We start from the raw sequence: 24,816 nt of genomic DNA, 5'->3' as shown, positions 1-24,816 counted from the left end.
AGCCCGACCTCACAAGTGCCTCTGGCTGCCCACACACCTCCACAAAATAAAAAAAAAATAAAATCAGTCACAAACAGCTGGTTTAGGCCAGGCAGAGTCGAGGAGTGCTGGGGTTTGTGCTCTCAGCTCCAGCTCAGCCTTTTTTCCTCGCTTTTTGCATCATCCCTGAGCTGGACCAACTCCTCATCTCCTCTTGGAGGGGCAGGAACCTGTCCCAGCTTTGGGGACAGGGAATGGCACTGGCCAGGCTCTGTGCCAGGGAGCCAAAACAACCTGGACACACTGAGAGGTGCTTTGGCTCGCCCTGACAGGGGTTTGCTCTGCCCCAGCGAGAACAGGCACTGCTGACTGTATAAATAAAATAAAACCCGTTTTAAGAAAGCCCAAACAGCCCCAGGCAGTGTCTAAGCGCAGGTCTGAGTTGAGCTCAGCTCCTGGAAACCCTCTGGGCACAGATTTGAACAGGCACAAAGGATCCACGAGGGAGAGAGCAAATGCAGGCACTGAGGTGAGGAGTGAGAGGTCAGAGTGACTGAGAACTGTGTGAAGAAAGGTAAAAACAATCATTAAAAAAAAATAAAAGCTCAGAAGTTCTCCCTATCTGATGCAAGCTGGTACATAGGTAAAGGTTAAGTCACCTTTTGGAACTGGTCCTGATGGGATGGTCCTTGTTTTTCCCAAAACAAGGCACAGTAACTTTTCTCCTGGTTTTGGAGCGAGGTGGGGAAGGACACGAGGGCAGAAACGTGGGTGCACCCCTCTGCCAAATTTCAACCACCCCACTTTTTTTTTTTTATAGTTTTCCCTAGGAAATCTCCTCCCATGCCCCAATTTGCTGAAATATTGCTCAAGAAACTCCAACAAGCAGGGGGAGAGGACGGAGAACAGAAGCAGTGATTGATCCCTGCTCCAGCTCAGGAACACAACCCCGAGCAGAGGGACACCCCAAATCCCTTCTCCCCTCTGCAGGAGCCCTTTGGTGCTGCTGTGCCCTGCTCCCCTCTGCCCAAGGCACCTTTGGAAAGCCCTTCAGGCCCTGAGGAGGCCGCAAAGCCTCTCAATTTACACCTGAGATTAACCCTGTGCTGTCCCCACCTTGGGGACGGCCACCAGACACCCCTGTGGTGTCACACAGAATACTTGGCCATGTCCCCCTTGTCAAACACAACTTTGGTGGCGAAGTAGATGGCGACCAGGCCGAGCGCGGCGGCGGAGGCCATGTAGGCCGTGACGGACTGGGTGAGCTGCACGATGGAGCCCATGAGCAGCGAGGGCACCACCTGGGACAGCAGGAACGCGCTGTCCAGCACGGCCAGGTCCAGGCAGATCCCTCGGCCGGGAGCGCCCGGCTCGGGCTCGCCCACCATGATGCGCAGGGAGACGTCGCAGGAGGAGCTGACGCACAGAGCGGAGCTGGACACGGCCTGAGGGGATGAGGAGGAGGAGGAGGAGGAAGAGAAGAGGGTCCCAGTGTGGCCATTGTGATAAGGCAGCTTCTGGCTGGAGAGCAGCCCCTTGGAGAAGGCGGGTTTCTTGTCGCCTTCCTCCTCTTTCCTCTTGTACCTGTGCAGAAATACCTGTGGGAGGGAGGGAGGAGGGTGAGGAAGGAGCTGGCTGCTTGTTTTTGTGCAGGAGAGCAAAACCAGAGCTTTGTGTGTGTTCTGGGGAGTGCCAGGTTCCCAAAGAACCCTGACTCACTTGGGGAGCCCGGCCAAGCCCAGCCTAGGCTGTGCTCAACAGCCCAAAGCCAGCCTGGGGACATTTTGTGCTTTTGTCACCTCCTCACTGGGTGCCAAAGGAAGCTGGAGAGGCAGGGGCTGCTGTGGGGTGCCAGCCAGCCAGGGCAGGGCAGGGAATGTTTGGGGTTTGTGGGGTGGGGGACTGGGAACCCAAACCCAGAGCCTGGCACCAGCAGCCATTCCTCATCTGGGATGTTTGGAAGTGCCACCAGCTGGGACACAGCAGTGCTGGGAACTCGGGGAAGGGCTCTTTTCTCAGCTCTGCAGCAAACCTCAACCAAAAAGGGGACGGGGGAACCAAAATCTTTCCCCTCTCACCCTTTTCTGCCTCGCTCTGCTCGAGCTGTGAGGTCTCTGGAGCATTCCCACAGAACATTTGTTCGCACCATGGGCAGCTGTGCCCTCCCTCACTGCACTCCCAGCCTTTGGCAAACCTTGGGAATGTGGAGTTTGGGTTTCATCCCATTGATAAAACATCCATGGGAGAGCCCAGCCAAGCTGCAGCTCCTGCCAAGCCGAGCATTCCCTCAGCCCCTGCTCTGACAGGACTCCTGGTGCCAATTGGGATGGGTTGTTCCGAAGGGTTTGTTCAATGGGAACATCTGGATGCCTGTGGTGACAACTCCTACTTATTCCACGGCACAGCCAACCACTGCCCTTGGGATGAAAGAGCTTCTCACAAACCACAAATTAATTCTGCATTTGCAGCACAGGAGAAACTCCCATTAATCCAGTGTGCAACTCAGGAACCTCCTAGGACTTCTCCACAAGGATAACATCTGTGGGACAGGGTTACAAGCTTTTGTGCTGGTGTCACAAGTTTCACAAGGTTCATTTTTCTTGGAGCTAAGGGAACAGGAAGAGCTTTGGGTTTTCATTCTACTGATCGTGGTGCTGTGGATGAAAATTGGAAAGCAGGAGGGGTGGAAATCCTTGAGTTTTGTAGCACTTCAGGCTGGCAGAGCTGCAGAATTCATAGACCAGTATCACTAAAATATGGGAAAAATATAAAAAATACACAGGGCCAAGCTGCCCTGGAGCAGAGCCCCACCTGTTTGTCGTGGTGGTAGAGGGATGCCAGCGTGTAGGGCAGGATCTGGAGGGCAGAGAAGGTGAATCCAGTCAGGGCAGCGGAGATGGTGACCACGGTGACACTGTGGGACAGGCACATGACAAAGGCTGCCCCAGGGAAGAACACCACGCTGGCCAGGTACACTGCCCGTGTCCCAAAGTGCTTCACCAGGCGGTCCATGATTGTCGAGAAGAAGATGGAGGTGATGCACTGCAGGAACAGCCCCAGGCTGCCCATCCGGACACCTGCAGGGGGAGAGGGCTGATGGGCACTGCCCTGCCTGCCCCCGAACCTTCCCCTGCTCCCCAATGCCAGAAACATCCTTCTCTTGGGCCCAAACCCCAAACATATCCTTACCTTGGGCCCAAACCCCAAACACATCCTTCCCTCTCTGTCAGTCCCTAACCCCAAAACATCCTTCTCTTGGGCCCAAACTCCAAAAGAGCCTTCTCTTGGGGCCAAACCTCAAAAACATCCTTCTCTTGGGCCCAAACTCCAAAAGATCCTTCTCTTGGGGCCAAACCTCAAAAACATCCTTCTCTTGGGCCCAAAGCCCAAAATATCCTTCCCTCTCTGTCAGTCCCAAACTCCAAAAACATCCTTCTCTCAGTTCCAAACCCCAAAACATCCTTTCCTCTCCATCAGTCTCAAACTCCAAAAAATATCCTTCCCCCTCCTTCAGTCCTTAACCCCAAAACAGCCACGAGAGATGGGACCCAAACACCATCCCTGCCTTTGGAATCACTGATTGCTCCAGTCCAGCCATGGCAGATGGGACCCAAACACCACCCCTGCCTCTGGAATCACAGATTGCTCCTTCCAGCCATGAGAGATGGGATCCAAACACCATCCCTGCCTTTGGAATCACTGACTGCCCTTTCCTTCCACAGAGATGGGACCCAAACACCATCCTGGCCTTTGGAATCATAGATTGCTCCTTCCAGACACAGGACATAGGACCCAAACACCAGCCCTGCCTCTGGAATCACTGATTGCTCCAGTCCAGCCACAAGAGATTGGACCCAAACATCATCCCTGCCTTTGGAATCACAGATTGCCCTTTCCAACCATGGGAGATGAGACCCAAACACCATCCCTGTCTCTGGAATCACAGATTGACATTTCCAGACACAAGAAATGGGACCCAAACACCACCCCTGTCTCTGGAATCACTGATTGTCATTTCCAACCATGGCAGATGGGACTCAAACACCATCCCTGTCTCTGGAATCACAGATTGCCATTTCCAGACACAGAGATGGGACCCAAACACCATCCTGGCCTTTGGAATCATAGATTGCTCCTTCCAGACACAAGAAATGGGACCCAAACACCATCCCTGCCTTTGGAATCACTGCTTGCTCCAGTCCAGCCATGGCAGATGGGACTCAAACACCATCCCTGTCTTTAGATGTCATTTTTGCCCTTTCCAGCCACAGAGATAGGATTCAAACACCATCCCTGCCTCTGGAATCACTGCTTGCCCCAATCCAGCCATGGCAGATGGGACCCAAACACAATCCCTGTCTCTGGAATCACTGATTGCCCTTTCCAGACACAGAGATGGGACCCAAACATCATCCCTGCCTTTGGAATCACTGATTGATCCTTCCAGCCTCGAGAGATTGGACCCAAACACCATCCCTGTCTCTGGAATCACTGCTTGCCCCTTGGTGCCACAAGAGATGGGATCCAAACACCAGCCCTGCCTTTGGAATCACTGATTGCCATTTCTAATCATGGGAGATTGGACCCAAACACCATCCCTGCCTCTGGAATCACTGACTGCCCCTCGCTGCTCTCGCCCCAGCTCCTGTCACCTGCCGCTGAACCAGGATCCGCTGTTATCTGATGCCAGAGGCAGCAGCAGAACAAAGGCAGGAGGAATTGTGCCGGAGCCAAGGTAAAGCACAGAACAGGCTCTAAGCTGCGGTATCCGGTGGCAATCCGGACCTTACCCTTTCGCAAAGATCGCTCAGATTTCAGGGAATTCAAACCATTAACTCTTTGGAGCGGGGATCATTACTCAACACGTGTTTCTATGACAGCCAGCACAATGGAGGGCTGACCTGCCGGGAGCTCAACAGTGCAAGTGTTAAATAATAATTAAGCTGCCTCGAAGTTAAACAGACACCCAGCACAAAGGGGCAGTGTGCTGCAGTGGAAAACAGGAGGAGAGCCAGGAAGGTGCCTCCAGAATAAAGGATTGGGATTAGGGAGAGGAAAAGAGTGGTTAGGCAGGGAGGCAAGGCTCTGGCACAAAATGGGACAGCAGGTAACCCTGACACGGAAATTGTCTTAGAAGAAGCCAAAAAAAGGCAATTTTGTAAAGATTTCCTCGCCCTGATCTCTCATTATAAATCCCAGCTCTGCACCCCTCTGCTTTAGCACCTGGGGGTTTGAAATGAAGAATTTAAGGCCTTTCCCACCAAACCCCTTCACCTGAAGCTCAGCGTGGAATCACTTGAGGCACTTCAATTATCAAAATCATTTGAGCATCAGAGCAGCTCTGTGCAGGGCAAGCTCCTCACATTTACATAAGAAATATTAAAAATAAAGGGTTTTTCACTCTTGGGTGAGGGGAGTGAGCAGGTGGAGAATGTCCTGGGTGGGGATGTGGCAGCTCCAGGTTTGTGAGCAGCTCTAAAGCACTGCAGAGGGGGCTGAGAGCTGGGAAAGCTCCCAGAACAGCTGGGAATCTCAGTGCTGTGGAGCACACCCCGCTCCCCAAGGATGGGAGAAGGAGGGGAGCAGCAGCCAGAGCCAGCTCCATCCTGCTCCCTGTGCCAGCTGCCAGCCCACTGTGCCACCCAGAGCCCAGCCCCAGGCCAGGGCTGCCCTGCCAGATCTGTGCTGGGAACAAGCAGGAGGAATTTCCCAACCTGGTGCCCTGTGCCACGCTCTGGCAGCCATGGGAAAATGTTCTTTGCTATCTGCAGAAAGCCAAGATTGCTGTAAGTTTGTTTTTTGGACACTAGCAACACTGCTGCAAGGGACTGTCCCCATCCCAATGGGTTAAAGGGTGAAAGCTCCAGGTTTTGTCTCCAAGGGTTAAAGGGTGAAAGCTCCAGCCCTGCCAGGTTTGGTCTCTAAGGGTTAAAGGGTGAAAGCTCCAGCCCTGCCAGGTTTGGTCTCCAAGGGTTAAAGGGTGAAAGCTCCAGGTTTTGTCTCCAAGGGTTAAAGGGTGAAAGCTCCAGCCCTGCCAGGTTTGGTCTCCAAGGGTTGAAGGGTGAAAGCTCCAGCCCTGCCAGGTTTGGTCTCCAAGGGTTGAAGGGTGAAAGCTCCAGCCCTGCCAGGTTTTGTCTCCAAGAGTTAAAGGGTGAAAGCTCCAGCCCTGCCAGGTTTGGTCTCTAAAAGTTAAAGGGTGAAAGCTCCAGCCCTGCCAGGTTTTGTCTCCAAGACTTTGGGACAGGTGAGAGAGGGTTAGGAGAAAATCCTGCCCTCAGGGATTGGTGACTGCTGTGTCCTGTCCAGCAGAGAAAAGGATTTGGGGGCTCCTCTCACAGGGAAATCACTCCAGATCCCCCTCCATGATCATCCCAATAAAAGTTTCTCCCCAGGGAACACCCAGCCCACTCCTCACCCTCATCGTAGTGCCGCCTGGCCTCCGTGCCCGGCTTGGCCCTGGGCACGCCGTGGTACAGCCCTTCCCCAACAAAATCCGTGTAGAAGAGCATGAAGGTCATGAGAGCCATCCAGCTGCAGAGCTCGGCCACGAAGAGGCGCCGGATGACCCTGGGGATGCGGCAGTAGAGGCCGTGCAGGCGCGGCAGCAGCGAGCACAGGCTCCTGGCAGCCTGCAGCACCTGCCTGCCCTGCAGCACGCAGGACCCCCGTGCCAGCTGCCAGCAGGACAGGGATGGCTTTGGGCAGGACAGGGATGGCTTTGGGGACGCGTCCTTGAGCGCTGGTCCATCCAGGATATCCCCTTGGGCGGCTTCTTCGGTGACAAACAGCGTGGCCAGCACACAGCCGAGGAAGATGAGGGCCAGCAGGGTGAAGAGGCAGCTCTCCTGCCCTCCCAGGTAGGGGGCCAGGAATGCCCAGTCGATGGCTGGCAGCAGGTAACCGATGCAGCCCCCCAGGCTGATCATGAAGGCGTACATGGAGAAAGCCTGGCGGCAATTATCCGGCTCTTGGAACAAATCGGAGAGCAGAGCCTCGAGCGGGGTGAAGCACACCTGGCCACAGAAATCCAGCAGCCCGATGCCCAGGATGAGGAAGGCGATCTCCAGAGGCCGGGGGTTCAGGGCACACAGGCTGGCCAGGCTGCTGGCGTGGGGGATGACAAAAAGGCTGAGCAGCACCCCCAGGCACAGCACCCAGATGAAAGGTCTCCTCCTGCCGTAGCTGCTGTGCCAGTGGTCGCTGGCTGAGCCGATGAGAGGCACAAAAACCAGCCCAAGGACAGGGCCTATCCCTGGGGGAGAGACAGGGGGGTGTTACAGGGATGTGTGCACCCCAGAAAGGGATGCTTTGCAAATTTGGGAGGTTCCAGTGGGTCACAAGCAGGGATAACTCACCCCCACCCTCCAAACAGCAAGGTTTAAATAAAAAAAACACCTCAGAGAGGAGACAAAAGCTGCCTACCCAAAACCATGGTCATGAACTTCTCCTCCACGCCCACCTCCAGCAGCAGGGGTGGCACGTAGGTGATGCCAGCGGCCAGGCACACCTCCAGCCCGAAGGTCAGCGAGTTGACCAGCAGCAGCTGGGTCCGGCGGCTCTGCAAGGACATGCTGGCCCCAGCCCCCCCAGCCACGCTGTCCCCAGCCCTCAGTGGCACAGGGCTGTGTCCTGCCAGCTGCAGAGCTGCCAGGGATGCCCCCCAGGCGAGGACTGGAGCTTCCCTTCCCCGGCTGCTGGGGAGATGCTGCTTCCCATTTCATCAACGGCGAAGGAACCGCGGTGTTTTCCTGTTCCTGTTGGTGTGAGGTGTGGGGAGTCCAGGCAGGGATCCCAGGGCAGGCTCCCCCTCCTGCTCACAGCCTGTGGTCTGTGGGGAGAGAGCGTTAAACACACTGTGGTCAAAGCAGGGGCCTCGGGGATGTGGCACTGCTGCAAGGGACTGTCCCATCCCAACGGGTTAAAGGGTGAAAGCTCCAGCCCTGCCAGGTTTGGTCTCTAAGGGTTAAAGGGTGAAAGCTCCAGCCCTGCCAGGTTTGGTCTCTAAGGGTTAAAGGGTGAAAGCTCCAGCCCTGCCAGGTTTGGTCTCTAAGAGTTAAAGGGTGAAAGCTCCAGCCCTGCCAGGTTTTGTCTCCAAGGGTTTTGGACAGGTGAGACAGGATTAGGAAAAAATCCTGCCCTCAGGGATTGGTGACTTCTGTGTCTTGTCCAGCAGACACAAAAGATTTGGGGGCTCCTCTCACAGGGAAATCACTCCAGAGCCCCCTCCCCAATCAGGGTCACCTCCACATCCTTTCCCAGTGACCAGGACACTCCTCAGGCTCCAGGGGATGCAATCCCACCCAAATCCCACCCCCAGCACCCAGGATGGGGCACAGAGAACAGATGGTGCCTCCGTGGAGTTTCACAAACAAACCTGACCCACTTTAGCCTCATCTAACAGCGAATGGCAATTACCTTACTCATTAGCCTGAGTCATTTATTTGCCCTGTAACTGCTCCCTTCTCTCCAGAGGGAGAGGCCTCGGGATCAGGACAGGGGCTGAGCAGCCAGGGCAGGAGGAGCAGACGACTCCAAGCACCCAGCACCAGCAAAATTTGTTAAAAACACCTTGGGGGGGTGAAATCAGTGTCCCACAGGTGTGCACAGGCAGGAGTTTTGTCACTTTTGTCTCTGTCCCCGTGTCACCATCAGCTGATAACCCACGAGGGGTGGCTGTGGGGATGAGGCTCAGCCACTCCTGAGCTCAGAGCTGCCATCAATAAACACCATTATTGCCCTTTTGGGGCCCTTCAGCTCCCCTCAGCTGCCACTGAAGATCTCTCCTTTCAGGAGGGGAGGGGGCAGCGCCCACCCTGCTCGGATGTGGCTCAGGGACAGCGTGGGCCAGCCTGGCTCGGGCAGGAGGGTGCCCAGGATCCCACCCTGGGATGGGCAATTTCAGCTCCAGGATGGGCAAATTCAGCTCCAGCCCCAGGATGGGGAATTTCAGCTCCAGTCCTGCCATGGGGAATTTCAGCTCCAGCCCCAGGATGCAGAATTTCAGCTCCAGCCCTACCATGGGGAATTTCAGCTCCAGCCCCAGGATGGGGAATTTCAGCTCCAGGATGGGCAATTTCAGCTCCAATCCTGCCATGAGGAATTTCAGCTCCAGCCCCAGGATGGAGAATTTCAGCTCCAGCCCTGCCATGGGGAATCTCAGCTCCAGGATGGGGAATTTCAGCTCCAGCCCCAGGATGAGGAATCTCAGCCCCAGGATGGAGAATTTCAGCTCCAGCCCCAGGATGGGGAATCTCAGCTCCAAGATGGGCAATTTCAGCTCCAGGATGGGGAATCTCAGCCCCAGCCCCAGGATGGGGAATTTCAGCTCCAGCAGCACAACCCATTCCCACAATCACCAGGCAAAATGAACCAAGCCAGCATCACTAAATCCCAAAAGGGGATGTAATATCCACTGCCTGCTGGAGTCTGGAGAACTCAGACTGGGGGAGTTACCCCAAAACAAACCCCAAACATCAAGTAGGAGCTGCCTCACACACATTAAAAATTGTTTTCTTCCCTTTCACTGCTGTGACAGAGCACAGGGGAGGCAGCAGGGACCTGTCCACCTGCCTGACAATCCCAGTTTGGATTTCTTATCTGCAGGTGGGAGCAGCCCTGGCCTCCCCCTCCACACCCTGCCAGGGCTTTAACGAGAAAAAAACCCCTGCAGCAATAATCACCAACAGCCACAGATGAGAAGCCTCAGGGCAATAAAGCTGTAGATAAAACTGCAGCAGATGATGAAGAACTTTCCTGCTTGAGCTGAACTTTATCCCAATACCCATTAATTACACTTTTAATTTTTTTCCACAGAAAAGAGACAGGGAAAAGACACAGCAGTGCTGAGCAGGAAAATCACCCGAACTGAGGGGCTGGAAAAGGGAGATTTGGGAGGCTCAGGGAGCCAGGACTCAGCCCAGCCCTGGCAGCAGAAGCTGCTGCAGCGTTTGCAGGGCAGCAGAGGTGGAACCAGCCCAGGTTTGGTGGCAGGGCCCTCCCTTTGTGCTGATAGCAGTGGTGTTGTTAACCCCACAGCACCCTGTGCCCCAGCAAACCCTCACAGGCAACCCCAGCTCTTTGCACTCAAAAATTTTGCATTTTTGCCCCAAAAATTTTGCTCAAAAACCCCGTGATATTCACATTTATCCCCCTCCCTCGCTGGCTCCAGCAGAGATTCAGGATGTGGGGTTGATATTTGCTTTTTAAAGATGTGGATTTGCAGGTGACAGGTTGGCCCTGACCAAACCCCCTCCCCTCAAACCCCTCACCAACCTTTCCCAGGGGGATTTATGCCCTGCACTGGCTGCTCTGACAGCATTTCACTCCCCCAGGGGAGCACCCTGCCCATCCCAGGGGGATTTTGGAGACTCCCCACAGCCCCTGCTCCAGGTGACACTGGCACCTCTCCCCCTCCAGCCTCAGCTTCCCCAAATTCCCAACCAGGAGCAGGGTTTGTCCTTTCCTCCTCAAGGAGCACCTGGACACGGGTAACAGCAGTGCCCAAAAGGGAATTTTGGAGCTTTCCTGCCCTGGGGAGGAGCAGGAGGGAGCCACATGTGGGGTTTTCCACAGCTGGAGCTGCCTTGGGACATCAGCTGCTGCTCTTCCTTCTCCCTCCCCAGGGAACACCAAACCACCTCCAAACCTTTTTTATTTTTGCTTTTAAAGCTTGCAAAGCCAAGTTTTCCTCCCCTTTCCCTGCAGATCAGCTCCCAGAGGCTGCCTCACCTGGCAGCCAGGTAGGAGGGGGGTGCAGGGCAGCACAGAGGATGGAGCCAGGGAAGATTTTAGGAAAAACCAACCCAGAACACCTGGAAAAAGTGAATGGGATGGACACACACAAATCTCTGCTCCTCCCCATCTCCTAAATCCTCCCAACACAGGGGCTTAGAGGAAATCACATCCCAGCAGTGAAGAGTGAGGGCTGGTTATTTTAAAAATAAAATGTGGGTGCACTTACATGGCAGAGCAAAACTGATTTATTCCTGGGAGAATCCAAGTCCTGCTGCTGGTGCAGAGGGAGCCAGAGGTGATGCTGAAGGAGGCTGCAGGCTCTGGTTCCCAGTGGTTCCTCCTCCACAGCTCCACAAACAGCAGAGAATTCAGGGTGAGGATGTTGAGGTTTCCCAGTGGATCCGTGGCTGTCCCATCCCTGGGAGTGTCCAAGGCCAGGCTGGAGCAGGGAGAGTGGAAATTGTCCCTGCATGGGGCAAGGGAGAGCAACAAAATGAGATTTAAGGTCCCTTCCAACCCAAACCACTTGATGATTTTATTATTAATTATTTGTTGCTAATTCGCTTATTAAAATTGTAATTAAAATTTTTAAAAAAATTAAATTAAAATTTTTAAATTTAAAAATTAATTATAAAATTAATTTTGTTATTAGTTCCCAGATTCCCTCAGGAATTCCCTCTTAGGAAAGGCAATCCCTTGGCTCAGCTGGGGCTGCCCCAGGTGTTTCAGGCTCTCTCCTTCCCTGCCCAAGCCAGGTTTGGCACCCAGAGAGAGGGCAAGGCATTCACAACACGACATTTCCAACCCTCCAAGGGGCTCTTTATGAATTCCCTGGAAGCCCTTTGGAAGAAAGGGTGGGAGAGAGCTCAAGGGGAGAGAGCTGGGGAGCAGCCAGGGCCTTTCACAGCTATCAGTGTCCATTCAGCAGCACTGAATGGGAAATGCACCATGGAGAATAGCTCTGGCAGGCTCCTCAGATGGAATGGAAAACTCACCTGACCTCTCCTGACCCCCTCCCCAGCCCTCCTCCCCTCCCAAATCCCCCTGACCCCATTCACAGAGCAGGGAGAGCCATTTGGGCTCTCCCAATTAACTCCACTTTTCCTTCTCAGGGCAGAGCAGCAGGGCTGGAAATCCTCTCTGGGTTTGGGATTCCCTCCCTGCTGCCCAGGGCAGAATCCACAGGCAGGATCTGTAAATCCACAGCACCCAGAGCCCCAGAAGGGCTGAGGGCACCTTCCAGCACACAGGATCTGTAAATCCACAGCACCCAGAGCCACAGGAGGGCTGAGGGCACCTTCCAGCACACAGGATCTGTAAATCCACAGCACCCAGAGCCTCAGAAAGGGCTGAGGGCAGAATCCACAGGCAGGATCTGTAAATCCACAGCACCCAGAGCCCCAGAAGGGCTGAGGGCAGAATCCACAGGCAGGATCTGTAAATCCACAGCACCCAGAGCCTCAGAAAGGGCTGAGGGCACCTTCCAGCACACAGGATCTGTAAATCCACAGCAAATGGGAGATGCTGCAGCACCCAGAGCCACAGGAGGGCTGAGGGCACCTTCCAGCAGGCAGGATCTGTAAATCCACAGCAAATGGGGGATGCTGCAGCACTCAGAGCCTCAGGAGGGGTGAGGACACCTTCCAGCACACAGGATCTGTAAATCCATGGTAAATGGGAGATGCTGTAGCACCCAGAGCCACAGAAGGGATGCTGGCAGCTCCAAACTCCACACAGGGAGTGAGGTTTGGATTTGTCAGCACTGGGGGATGGCTCCTCTGCACTGCAGCACCCACAGGGGGACCCTGCTGCCAAAATCCTGAGCTGTGCAGGCCCTTCTGTGCTCCAGGGACAGAGGGGTCCCTGGCACAGCCACACCTCCATGTGGGAATGGGCAGGCAGAGGGAATTGTGCCAGGGTGCAGAAATCCCCATCCCCATCCTGCCTGCCCTTCACACTCCTCCCAGCAGCTGTGCCAGGGGTGTTCAACCTCACCCAGAGCAAAAAATCATCCAGAGCTGAGCCCAGGCTCCTGTCCCACAGCCTGCAGCCTCCTCCTCCTGCCAGGAGCCTTCCAACCCACACAGAGCAGCAGTTCCACCTCCTCCTCCTCCTCCTGCTGCCAGGAGCCTTCCTCCCTGCACAGAGCAGCAATTCCACCTCCTCCTCCTCCTGCCAGGAGCCTTCCTCCCAGCACAGAGCAGCAATTCCACCTCCTCCTCCTCCTCCTCCTGCCAGGAGCCTTCCTCCCAGCACAGAGCAGCAGTTCAGCCTCCTCCTCCTCTTACCAGGAGCCTTCCTCCCAGCACAGAGCAGCAATTCCACCTCCTCCTCCTCCTGCCTGTGTGACTAACGGGGTCACTGACTCAGCACAGGCCACGCTGACACTTGTGGGGCTCTCTGAGGGACAGAAATGAGCTCAGGGCCACGGCAGAGGCAGCAGCTCCCTGCTCTGGGCTGGGCTTTACCCTGGGCACAGCTGGGCTGGGCACAGCTGGGCTGGGCACAGCTGGAACCGGGCACAGCTGGAACCGGGCACAGCTGGAACCGGGCACAGCTGCTGGGGTGACCCCACCTCACCAGGGCCACCCCAAAGATGAGCTCAGACCAGTGGGGATGGGCTGGAAAAACCCCAATAAAGCCGAGCTCAGCTGCACAGGGATCACCCTGGGATCTGAGCTGGTCTGGCAGAGTTTTAGCTGCTCAGGGTTGGCATCTCCTCATGGAGCAAAACCTCCCAAACTGCTCAGCCCAACCATCAAACCAACACCCCTAAACCAGGAGCATTTCATCCTCAGAGCTCAGCCCAACCATCAAACCAACACCCCTAAAGCAGCAGAATTTCAGCCCCAGAGCTCAGCCCAACCAAACCAACACCCCCAAACCAGCAGAATTTCAGCCCCAGAGCTCAGCCCAACCAACCAAACCCACACCCCCCAAAATCATCATTTCAGCCCCAGAGCTCAGCCCAAAAACCAAACCAACACCCCCCAAACCAGCAGAATTTGAACCCCAGAGCTCAGCCCAATCATCAAACCAACACCCCCAAACCAGCAGAATTTCAGCCCCAGAGCTCAGCCCAAAAACCAAACCAACACCCCCCAAATCATCATTTCAGCCCCAGAGCTCAGCCCAACCATCAAACCAACACCCCCAAACCAGCAGAATTTCAACCCCAGAGCTCAGCCCCGCTGGTCACGCTCCCCTGAGCAGCACCAGGGCAGCCCCAGAGCTCCAGACAAGCTTGGCTGGCTCCACAGCAGAGCCCCAGCTTTGTTTTGCTGCTGCTCGACCCAAGCTCTCGCTTTTATTCATGAGAGGAGCCCCCGTTCCGGAGCGGGAGGGGAAATGAGATGATCTGCTTCTGCTTTTCTCTCATTTCTGCTTTTAAAGGCTGTGCCCATCACCCCTGGCACTTGATCCAAATCAACCTCTCCCCCAGCCTTTCTTCTCTGCTTATTTTTTTTTTTTAAACAGAAGAAGAATCAAAATGTAAATTGAACTGGAAAGGGGGAAAGCTGAGCCCCCTCCAGGTGCCCCCTTCTCCTCGGCGTGGGGACGGGCACAGATTATATCCAGCACCACATGACCAGGGCCTGTATTTATGTGTCAGAGTGTAAAACCCACCCTGCTGAGCTGCCTTTTCTCTGCCTGGGGCTGGGGGCTTCTGCTCCAGCGTCTCCTCAAACAGCCCCACAAAGGGGATTAAGGAGAGCCCCTCAGCCCCGCAGAGTAATCCATCAAATTATCCCTTGTTGGCGTTGCTGTCCTCTTCAGGGGGAGAAAAAAAAAAAAAAAAAGCCCTCCAAAAGCTTTTAAAGGCACTGAAATTACACTTGAGCCTGAAACACTCCACCCAGCTGCTGGAGCACACAGCACAATGGGCTGGTTGTGAAGGGAATCCCGGGAAGTGAGGAGGGGAAAAGGAGACGGACACTTAAAAAGGGCAGCGGGGTCCCAGGGCTGGAACCCCAACAGGGAACACTGGAACCCCAACAGGGAACATTGGAACCCCAACAGGGAACACTGAAACCCCAACAGGGAACCTGGAACCCCAACAGGGAGCACTGGAACCCCAAAAGGGAACACTGGAACCCCAACAGGGAATGCTGGAACCCCAACAGGGAACCCTGGAACCCCAACAGGGAATGCTGGAACCCCAACAGGGAACCCTGGAACCCCAACAGGGAACATTGGAACCACAACAGGGAATGCTGGAACCCCAACAGGGAATGCTGGAACCCCAACAGGGAACGCTGGAACCCCAACAGGGAATGCTGGAACCCCAACAGGGAACCCTGGAACCCCAACAGGGAATGCTGGAACCCCAACAGGGAGCACTGGAACCCCAACAGGGAACGCTGGAACCCCAACAGGGAACGCTGGAACCCAACAGGGAACGCTGGAACCCAACAGGGAACACTGGAACCCCAACAGGGAACGCTGGAACCCCAACAGGGAATGCTGGAACCCCAACAGGGAACGCTGGAACCCCAACAGGCAGCTCAGAGCCCCCATTCCCCACAGATCCAGCCCAGTAAGGCTGCCTGGACACCCCAGTTCCCCACTGGGAGGGAGTTTGGGGCTCTGGGATGGGTTTGCTGTGCCCTGAAATCGGTTTGCTGTGCTCTGGGATGGGTTTGCTGGGCTCTGGGATGGGTTTGAAGGGCCCTGGGATGGGTTTGCTGCACTCCGGGATGGGTTTGGGTTTGCTGCACCCTGGGATGGGTTTTCCATGCCCTGGGATGGGTTTGCTCTGCCCTGGGATGGGTTTTCCATGCCCTGGGATGGGTTTGCTGCGCCCTGGGATGGGTTTGGGTTTGCTCTGCCCTGGGATGGGTTTGCTGCGCCCTGGGATGGGTTTTCCATGCCCTGGGATGGGTTTGCTCTGCCCTGGGATGGGTTTTCCATGCCCTGGGATGGGTTTGCTCTGCCCTGGGATGGGTTTTCCATGCCCTGGGATGTGTCCTCAGCAGAGCTGAGGTTTGCACTCAGGGCAGCACCCAAACAGCTCCTGCAGGGCATGCAGCTCTGTCACCCCCTGTCCTCACTGTCCCCAGGGCCTGGACAGTCCAACACCCCCAGCAGGGCTCAGGGATCTCCAGCAGTGACCCCACAGACAAAGCAAAGCCAACCCACACTCACCAAAACCCCAGAACGCTCAGAATCTGCTTCTCCTCCCCCTTCCTTTCCTCCTGAAGTGCTCAGGATCTCCTGTGCTGCTCCTCACTGCCCTGCCAGGAGGGAGGGATGCTCCCTCTCCCCTCGGGACACCCAGAGCTTGCACTGCTGAAATCTTTTGGGGAAAATCTCCCAGCCAAGCAGGGATCACAAAGTGCTTACCCCAACAAACTGCAGCTGGCAAGGAGAAGAGCAAACTGCTGCTGGTGGCACTCAGAGCACTGAACACAAAACCTCTGAGCTATAACCAGGAAAAGAGAATCATCTCCCCACGTGTGAGAAGGGGAGCCAGGAGCCCTCAGTGCTCTGCTCACAGGGCTGGGAAAAGGGGAAGTGAAAATGGAACAGAAATGCTGAGTGAGGGGACAGCTGAGCCCAGCCCTGGGGTTTCTGCTCTGCCCCATCATTTGTGGCTTTATCTGACAGCTCACAGAGCTTTGGGGTGGAAGGGACAGTTCTGGTGTCTGAGCAAAAACCAGGGGAGGACACGAGGCTGCAAATCCAAACCCTGGGGCTTGCAGCAGTGCAGGAACAAATCCTGGAGTTTTAGGAGGGGTGAGGGGTGTCCCTGACCCCAAACTGCCCACACACAAATTGCACCCAACACTGAACTCAACCATCTCTGCTTTTGCCACGAGCCTGTTCCTTGGGGAAAAAAAAACAACAAAACAACCCAAACTCCACACAGAACAAGCACACACTTCAGAGCCCCTATGGCTGCAGATTTTGGGATCCTGACCCAGTGCTCATCCTCAGAGGAGACACCTGGAGCCCTGGGCACCCACAGGAGGGTTCTGGTGTAACCAAACAGTCCTTGGGGTGTCTCAGGGTGATTCTCTGCTCTGCCATCCCGGTTATTTGTGTCCCTCCCTGGCAGCTCGGGGGTTTCTCCCCCTCTGTTTTGTGTCTGTAAAACGAGGTCACGGCTCTGAGGAGACAAAAGAGCCTTTGCAGGGTGAGGAGCAGCCCTGGGACAGCTGGGAGAGCTGAGCCCCATCAGCCCCAGAGCTCAGAGCACCCCTGGGTGTGCCTGCCCAGGGAATGGGCACTGGGAACCTGCAAAAAAATAATGAGGGAATGAACAAAACTCTCTGAAATGTTTTAAACTGGGAGCTGCTCTGAGATCTCCTCGTCCTCACATCCCTTTTCACCCTCCCAGCCAGGGAAGGGATTTTATCCAACACCCCAAGGGATTTTATCCAACACCCCAAGGGATTTTATCCACCATCCCAAAGGATTTTATCCACCATCCCAAGGGATTTTATCCACCATCCCAAGGGAGTTTTATCCACCATCCCAAGGGATTTTATCCACCATCCCAAGGGATTTTATCCACCATCCCAAGGGATTTTATCCACCATCCTAAGGGACTTTATCCACCATCCCAAAGGATTTTATTCAACATCCCAAGGGATTTTATCCAACACCCCAAGGGATTTTATCCAGCATCCCAAGGGAGTTTATCCACCATCCCAAGGGATTTTATCCAACATCCCAAGGGAGTTTATCCACCATCCCAAAGGATTTTATCCACCATCCCAAGGGATTTTCTGCCCCACCAGCACCCTCTGCCAGAGGGGAAGGTGTCCAGGAAATAATGGGAATTTCCTGGGGTGTTTTAGGGGCAAAATCCACAGCTCAGAGCTGTAAAAAAAAAAAAAGAAAAAAACCAGTTTCACATGCCTGGGGTAGCAAAATGTGGCCAGGCTCTGCCTCCTGCCTGCAGCAATCAGCCCCTGGGGTTAATGAGGGCCCTCAGATCACTGCTGGAGCACAGGGAACTTTTCCTTATCGTGACAGAGCAGCCACCAGCCTGGGTCTGAAAACGGGAGATTCCACCATTTAATTCCTGCCTGATAATTGCAAAGATAAGGAGCAATCAGATTTTTATTTTCTGAGGCAGATAAGTTTTCACTGGAAGGTCCTGATGGAGAAACTTAAGAAGATTTTTCCTTTTTCCCCTTCTCACAATCAGTTTAATGTGCAGGGGTTTAACACTCACCACAAAAATAAAGCTGTGAGGAATATCTGGAAGGGAAAATTTCCACTTTAAAAAAAAATTTAAAATAACAAACAAACAAAAAAAAACCCAACAAGGCTCAAAGCTGCCATTTCTCCAGGAGTGAATGGAGTGAGGCATTTTTACCACTGCTCATCCAAACAGGAACCTGATCCCTGGAAAGAAATCAACCCTAAATTATTAGTTTTTTATTAATTAGGCATGGGGTTCAAGTTCAAAGCTGCCTGGATTTTGCAGAGCTGAGATGCTGAGGGGGTTTAGTGACACAGGGCACAAAAGGGACAGGCAGGAAAGAGCTCTGAGAGCTGAAAATTCTCAATTTTTGCTGTTAAAAATGGCAGTTTGTGCCCTGAGGACTGAGCAGGGGCAGGTTTTCTCCCCACACCAGGCTCCCTCTGGCTCTTGTTTGCTGGGGTAAAGTTCAGAGAGGCACAAAGGGAGCAGGGAGAGCTCAGATGTGCTCTGGGCACACGGCCAGGGCACCTGGGGCAAGCTGAGCCCAGCAGAGCTGCCAAGGGCTGGAGCCCAGCACCCCTGGGTGCCCCAGCCATGCACAGGGACAGCCCAGAATCCCCAAAATTCCCAAAATTCCCATCCTGAGCCACCAGAGCTGGCCAAGGGCTGGAGCCCAGAACCCCTGGGTGCCCCAGCCATGCACAGGGACAGCTCAGAATTCCCAAAATTCCCAAATTAACCATCCTGAGCCACCAGAGCTGCCCAAGGGCTGGAGCCCAGCACCCCTGGGTGACACCAGACATGCACAGGGACAGCTCAGAATTCCCAAATTTCCCAAAAATTCCCAAAATTCCCATCCTGAGCCACCAGAGCTGGCCAGGACAAGAATGAATGGGAGGATCTGGGGAGAAATCCCAGATGGAAAAGTGTTAGGGAAGATGAATCAGGAAAACTTTATACATGTGATTGTTTAGAAAAGGATTTTTAGGATATGGAAATCATAAGCAAGACAGAGCCCCTGTGGAATCCCCTTCCCCTGCTCCCAGCTCATCCTCCAGCCCCTGAAAACCCTCCCAGTGCCTGAAAACCTTTCCAGTCCCTTCATGGCTCACTCGGCCCTGGCTGGGCACAGCAGCCTTTTGTTCCAGCTCCAGCTGCTCCCCACGGCCCTGCTCGGGAATTGTTTGTCACCAACATTCCCAAATCCACTGAATTGTCACCAACATTCCCAAATCCTGTCACCAGCATTCCCAAATCCACTGAATTGTCACCAACATTCCCAAATCCACTGGAATTGTCACAACTTTCCCCAATGCACTAGAATTGTTTGTCACAACATTCCCAAATCCTTGTCACCAGCATTCCCCAAATGCACTGGAATTGTTTGTCACCAACGTCCCCAAATGCTCAGGAATTGTTTGTTACAAATCCCAAATGCACTGGAATTGTCACCAACATCCCCAAATCCTTGTCACCAACACTCCTAAATGCTCAGGAATTGTTTGTGACATTCCCAAATGCTCAGGAATTGTTTGTGACATTCCCAAATGTTCAGGAATTGTGTGTGACATTTCCAAATGTTCAGGAATTCTTTGTGACATTCCCAAATGCACTGGAATTGTCACCAACATTCCCAAATCCTTGTCACCAACACTCCCAAACGCTCAGGAATTGTTTGTGACATTCCCAAATGACCTGGAATTGTTTGTGACATTCCCAAACGCTCAGGAATTGTTTGTGACATTCCCCAAATGACCTGGAATTGTTTGTGACATTCCCAAATGCTCAGGAATTGTTTGTGACATTCCCCAAATGACCTGGAATTGTTTGTGACATTCCCAAACGCTCAGGAATTGTCTGTGACATTCCCCAAATGACCTGGAATTGTTTGTGACATTCCCAAATGCTCAGAATTGTCTGTGACATTCCCAAACGCTCAGGAATTGTCTGTGACATTCCCAAATGCTCAGAATTGTCTGTGACATTCCCAAACGCACCTCTGGAGCCGGGCACACAAAGCCCTCCCCTGTCACCCCCTCCCCTCCCCTGTCACCCCCCCCCGCTGCCACTGTCACCTCCTTGTCCCTTTGTGCTCTCTGCCTCTCTCAGCCCCTGGTGACCTCCAGGAAGCGCTGGCCCCGTGACCACAACAATCCTTTATTCTCCTCGCTCAGCTCCAAAGGGAGAATTTGGAAACTCTGCCAGAATCTGGGGAGAGGTGACCACGGGGAGAGGGCTCAGGGGACACCCTGTGCCAGCTCAGCTCCTGGAGGGGACCAAAATCCACTTGGGGATCTCCTTCCCCAGGCTGGAGCGACCCCAGGAGAGGGGAAAAACAGCCTGGAGCTGCCCAACATTCCCAAAATCTCCATCAGGGATAAAACCACTCCCAAAACCCAGGTAAAATTTGGTCACACCCACTCCAATCCCACCCAAGAGCAGTTCTGCTCATCAATCCCAAATTCAGAGCAGGGAATTGGGGCCCAAAGCAGCCCCAGAGCTGAGATCTGACCCTGCAGCTTCAAATCAGATCCCAGCAGGACCCAGTGCTGATGTTTGGGAAGGAAAGTGTGATCCAGGGATTTCCCTGCACGCCCCATTTCACCCAAAGCCTGGAGCCATAAATCCAAAGCAGGATTTTGGTGCCCACAGCTCTGGGAGAACATTAATGATTTCTGAGTGCTGACAGGCTGCACGGATTTGAGTCACTGCACTCATTTATTTCTGCTTTTCCTGCAGTCCCAGCTCCTGCAGACAAATCACAGAGAACTTCAGCTCCCCACAAAACAAAAGTGGGGGGAAAAAAAACCCCAAAACAGCTCCCTTGATTGAAGGGAAAAAACTTTCACACCTCACAAACCAAGCCCAAGTTGCTATTTTCAAATAAACCTCATTACTTTGCCAGAGGCCATCCTCAAACCTCACGAGTGCTCCAGGAGAATTCACCTGCAAGTCACCAAAAGCTGCTCTGAAATCTCTGAAATCCCCAGATCAACAACAACCCCGATGAAGGACAGGGCCAGTCCTTGGGATGTGCAACAAGAGAACTTTCAGCAGAGGAGGAAGAACTGCTCAGAGCTGGGAATGAGGCACCTGCTCCTTGCTGTGTGTGTTCCAGCCCCGGGACAAAGGAGCCTTTGGGACCACATTCCTCCTTATTTTGCCAGACAATATTCACGGGGGTCTGTTCCTCCTCTTCTGCAGGCTGGCAAAATGTTAAGCAAATATTTGGGAAGGGCGAGAGGAGCTGACATTTTAGGGAATGAAAACAAGGAGGGAGGGCACGAACGAGGGGAGCAGGAACGGAGTGGTGGCCTCAGAGCCCCGCTCAGCTTTGTTTTCTGAACAAGCAACCCCACAGCTTGGCTTGGGCACATCAGCAGCTTGTGCAGCTCCAGGACACGGGATCAGCTCCTTCCAGCAGAGAGGAGCAGCAGCACAAGGGACAGGAGAGGTTTCACATCCTCAGTGAGATACCCAAGCACAGAACTTAAATAATCCTGATTTTTCTGCTTTCCTGTTCTTTTCTTTATGGTGAGTGCAGGATTGTGCAGATCCACGCTTGTCAACAGTTTTAAAACTTCCCTCTGCTCCCCAAAAGCCAGGATTCCTCCCTGGGGTCTCCATCCCCTTGCCCAGCTCTCCCAGGGGAAGTTTGGGTGTCTGATGTTGGGCAATCAGAACCAAGGGACAGCACTGAGAGGAGCTGACAGCTGCTCACGAGCCTCTCATGACTCCCTTGCTCCAACTCAGCTTTGATCACGGGCTGGACACGGCTCAGGGGTCACAAGACTTGCCAGGGTGCTTGTTTGGGCTGGGGTTTAGCTGTTTGGGCTGGGGTTTAGCTCTTTGGGCTCAGGTTTAGCTGTTTGGGCTGGAGTTTAAGTGTTTGGGCTGGGGTTTAGCTGCCTGGGCTCAGGTTTAGCTGCCCTGGGCTCGGGTTTAGCTGCCCTGGGCTCAGGTTTAGCTCTTTGGGCTCGGGTTTAGCTGCTCTGGGCTCAGGTTTAGCTGCCCTGGGCTCGGGTTTAGCTCTTTGGGCTCGGGTTTAGCTGCCCTGGGCTCGGGTTTAGCTGCCCTGGGCTCGGGTTTAGCTGCCCTGGGCTCGGGTTTAGCTGCCCTGGGCTCGGGTTTAGCTGCCCTGGGCTCGGGTTTGGCTGCCCTGGGCTCGGGTTTGGCTGCCCTGGGCTCGGGTTTACCTGCCCTGGGCTCGGGTTTAGCTGCCCTGGGCTCGGGTTTACCTGCCCTGGAGCTGTCCTAGACTGGTTCCTCACAGGGCACCATCCCCTGATGGAATTATTTCCAAACAGAGGAAATCCAGCTCGTTTTGGGTTCCTGTGTCTCCCTCTGCTCTCCCTGCTCCTAACCAGGCTTCACCTCCCACCCCTCTGCTCCTTCCCCTCCTGGCTCCCTCAGAGCCTCAAATCCATCAAAAATCTCCCCAAATTTCAGCCAAGCTTTGCTCTGGTGCTGCCTCAGCCAAGAAGAGGAGACAGCAACACATCAGAGAGCACCTGAAGCACGGGATGAACACAAACCCAGAGCTCCTGTGACAAAAACACTGCAAACCTCTGAGGGGAGCAAATCAGAGCAGGAAAACACACCCTGACGTGATTTTTTTATTTTTTATGTGCTCCCAAGCAGGCAGGAGGGCTCAGCCATCACCCTGAGCTCCGTGCTGAATCTTTGGTTGAAAAGAGAGGAAACTCAGGGAGAAAAAACCCACAGCACCCCTCCTCCCCTCCCCAGCGCTGCCACTTGAGTGCTCCAGCGAAATAAACAGTTTGGGGAAAAGGTTACCAAGAGTTTATGCTAAACATCATTTCCTAGGGACTCTGGCAAAGATAAAGCAGAGGCAGGGCTGTGTTTTTTAACTCAGGGATCAGGGCAGTGGTTCCAGCCTCTCCCACCGTGGATCCAGCACGGGCCTGGACAAAAATCTGCTGAGAAAAATTGATTTTTGCTCCTTCAAAACGACGCTGCTGGTGGAGTTTGGAGCACTCTGAGGCATCTCCAACTGCTTTACTCCAGGCAGTGCTGCTGCCTCCAGGCTGGTTCTGCTCATTCCAGCAGTTCCAGATGTTGGGAACACCTGGATGCTTTCATTGGGACCCCCTGAAGAGGACACAGCACCCACAGAAGAATTTGGGGAATATACCCCAAGCAGCCACAGCAAGGAGAATTTCCTCCCTAAATCCCAGGTTTACACCCTGAAATGCAGGGATTTATATCCCCTGTAAAGCTCTCATTTAATTTGCAGTTAATTCTGGAGATTCTTATTATCTATATCAGATTTCTAATCCTTTTTCCCCCCCCCAAATCCCATAAGCCAAACGCTCTTATGGCCAAAAAAAAAAAAAAAAATCCAGTTTTAGGCACAGAACCCAGGGCTGCCAATCTGGCTCCAGTGCCACTCCCCACGAGGAGAAGCAGCTCTGGGTGATGCCAGAAAGTTCAGGTAGCATCACATATTTGAAAGGAGAGAGAAAAAAAAAAAAAGAAAGAAAGAAAATTGCAGGTGGGGCGAATAATAGAAAAGGTTTCAAGGCTGGTACACGTTTTTCAGGAGTGTCTGCATGACTTCAGTGCCCAGGTCATTTGGGTACTTTTGAAGTTCTTACTCATGTTCTATTTCTATAAATTCGGAGATATTCTCATGTTACACACATCAAGGCTGCTCTCCTGAATCACGTCTAGAACCAGAGCAGGACAAAAATGGGATTTTGAGCCTGGCCACTTTGAGCTGCTCCTGAGTCCAACAGGTCCAGGTGAGCAGCAGGAAAGCTGCTCCCGAGTTTTGTTTGTTTGTTTGAAACACAAAAATGGAACTCGAGCATCTTGCCAGGTCTGGCCATCACCAGCATAAAATTAATAATTTTCTTTTAGTGCTTCTCCCTTCCCTAAAGCTGTCACCCGTGGGAAGACAAACAAGTTTATGTTTATCATAAACAACGACAGCGCTTTACCACCAAAACCTCCAGCCCTGCCAAAGCCAGGAATCCCTGGAATGGGAATTATGGATGGATGGAATGATCCCATCCCGGTGTTTGGAGGCAGCAGATCCCACCGAGCTGAGGGGAGGCACCGAGCCCAAGCAGAGCCCAAAGCTCCCCTGGTTCGGCTCTCAGCACTCACTGACCTGGCCCTGCAGCTCCTCACGATTCCTGCGGCTCCATCCCGCTCCCAAACTCTGCCCGTCCACAAATGGTGAAACCAGCGCGGTCCCTGCGAGGGGGAGAAGTTTGGGAAGAACCCGGAGCGCTGCCGGGGAGGAGAGGACACCCCCCACACCCACCTGCGGCCACGCGGGGATTTTTATTTCATTTTTTCTGTTTCCCCGCAGCAGGAGCATCAAACCCCGAGCGCCTCCTCCAGCTCCGGAGTGCGGAGCGAGCTCCAGAACCCCCGGGGGAGGCAGAGGAGCCGCATCCCGGATCTGCCGCATCCCGGGGCTGCCACATCCCCCGGTCCGGTCCGGTACCCGGTGCGGTGCTCAGCCCGAGCCCAGCCCATGCCCAGTGCCGTGCCCTGTGCCCAGTTTAGTGCCCAGTTTGGTCCCCAGTTCTGTGCCCAGCCCAAGCCCGGTGCGGCGCCGGGTACCCGGTGCGGTGCCCCAGTTTGGTGCCCGGTCCGAGCCCGGTCCGAGCCCAGCCCAAGCCCAGTTTGGTGCCCAGCCCGTGCCCAGCCCGTGCCCAGTCCGAGCCCAGTTTGGTGCCCAGCCCGTGCCCAGTCCGAGCCCAGTTTGGTGCCCAGCCCGTGCCCAGTTTGGAGCCCAGTTTGGTACCCAGCCCGTGCCCAGTTTGGTACCCAGCCCGTGCCCAGTCCGAGCCCAGTTTGGTGCCCAGTTTGGTGCCCAGCCCGTGCCCAGCCCGGTCCCGACCGTACCTCCGCCGCCGCCGCCGGGGCTGAGCGCGGTGCCGGCGCCTCCGCCGCGTTTAAAGCGCAGGTTG

General features: G+C 54.3%; 1 protein-coding gene across 1 annotated transcript; it reads right to left on the bottom strand.

Annotated features, from left to right (window-relative positions):
• Positions 1–796: 796 nt before the first annotated feature.
• On the bottom strand, positions 797–24,816 carry SLC45A3 (solute carrier family 45 member 3). The gene is made up of 7 exons (XM_033080257.1): positions 24,752–24,816; positions 24,006–24,091; positions 10,940–11,179; positions 7,402–7,807; positions 6,395–7,231; positions 2,791–3,056; positions 797–1,577 (listed from the first exon to the last, which is right to left on the bottom strand). Exons 4-7 carry the CDS (start codon positions 7,547–7,549, stop codon positions 1,128–1,130), a joined length of 1,701 nt encoding a protein of 566 aa, XP_032936148.1. The 5' UTR covers positions 7,550–7,807; positions 10,940–11,179; positions 24,006–24,091; positions 24,752–24,816; the 3' UTR covers positions 797–1,127.

Source organism: Catharus ustulatus, chromosome 25, assembly GCF_009819885.2.
Source record: "Catharus ustulatus isolate bCatUst1 chromosome 25, bCatUst1.pri.v2, whole genome shotgun sequence".
NCBI lineage: Eukaryota > Metazoa > Chordata > Aves > Passeriformes > Turdidae > Catharus > Catharus ustulatus.
Note: the sequence above shows the minus strand (reverse complement) of the source record. Positions and strands in the feature narration are given on the sequence as shown.

What these genes read in the sequence shown, in the direction of transcription:
- SLC45A3 (XM_033080257.1), bottom strand. Translation starts at nt 7,549, where the DNA reads ATGTCCTTGCAGAGCCGCCGGACCCAGCTGCTGCTGGTCAACTCGCTG. An exon ending in CAGGCGGCACTACGATGAGG is followed by an intron (nt 3,057 to 6,394) that starts GTGAGGAGTGGG and finishes CTCCCCCTGCAG; the next exon opens with GTGTCCGGATGGGCAGCCTG. An exon ending in TCTACCACCACGACAAACAG is followed by an intron (nt 1,578 to 2,790) that starts GTGGGGCTCTGC and finishes TCCCTCCCACAG; the next exon opens with GTATTTCTGCACAGGTACAA.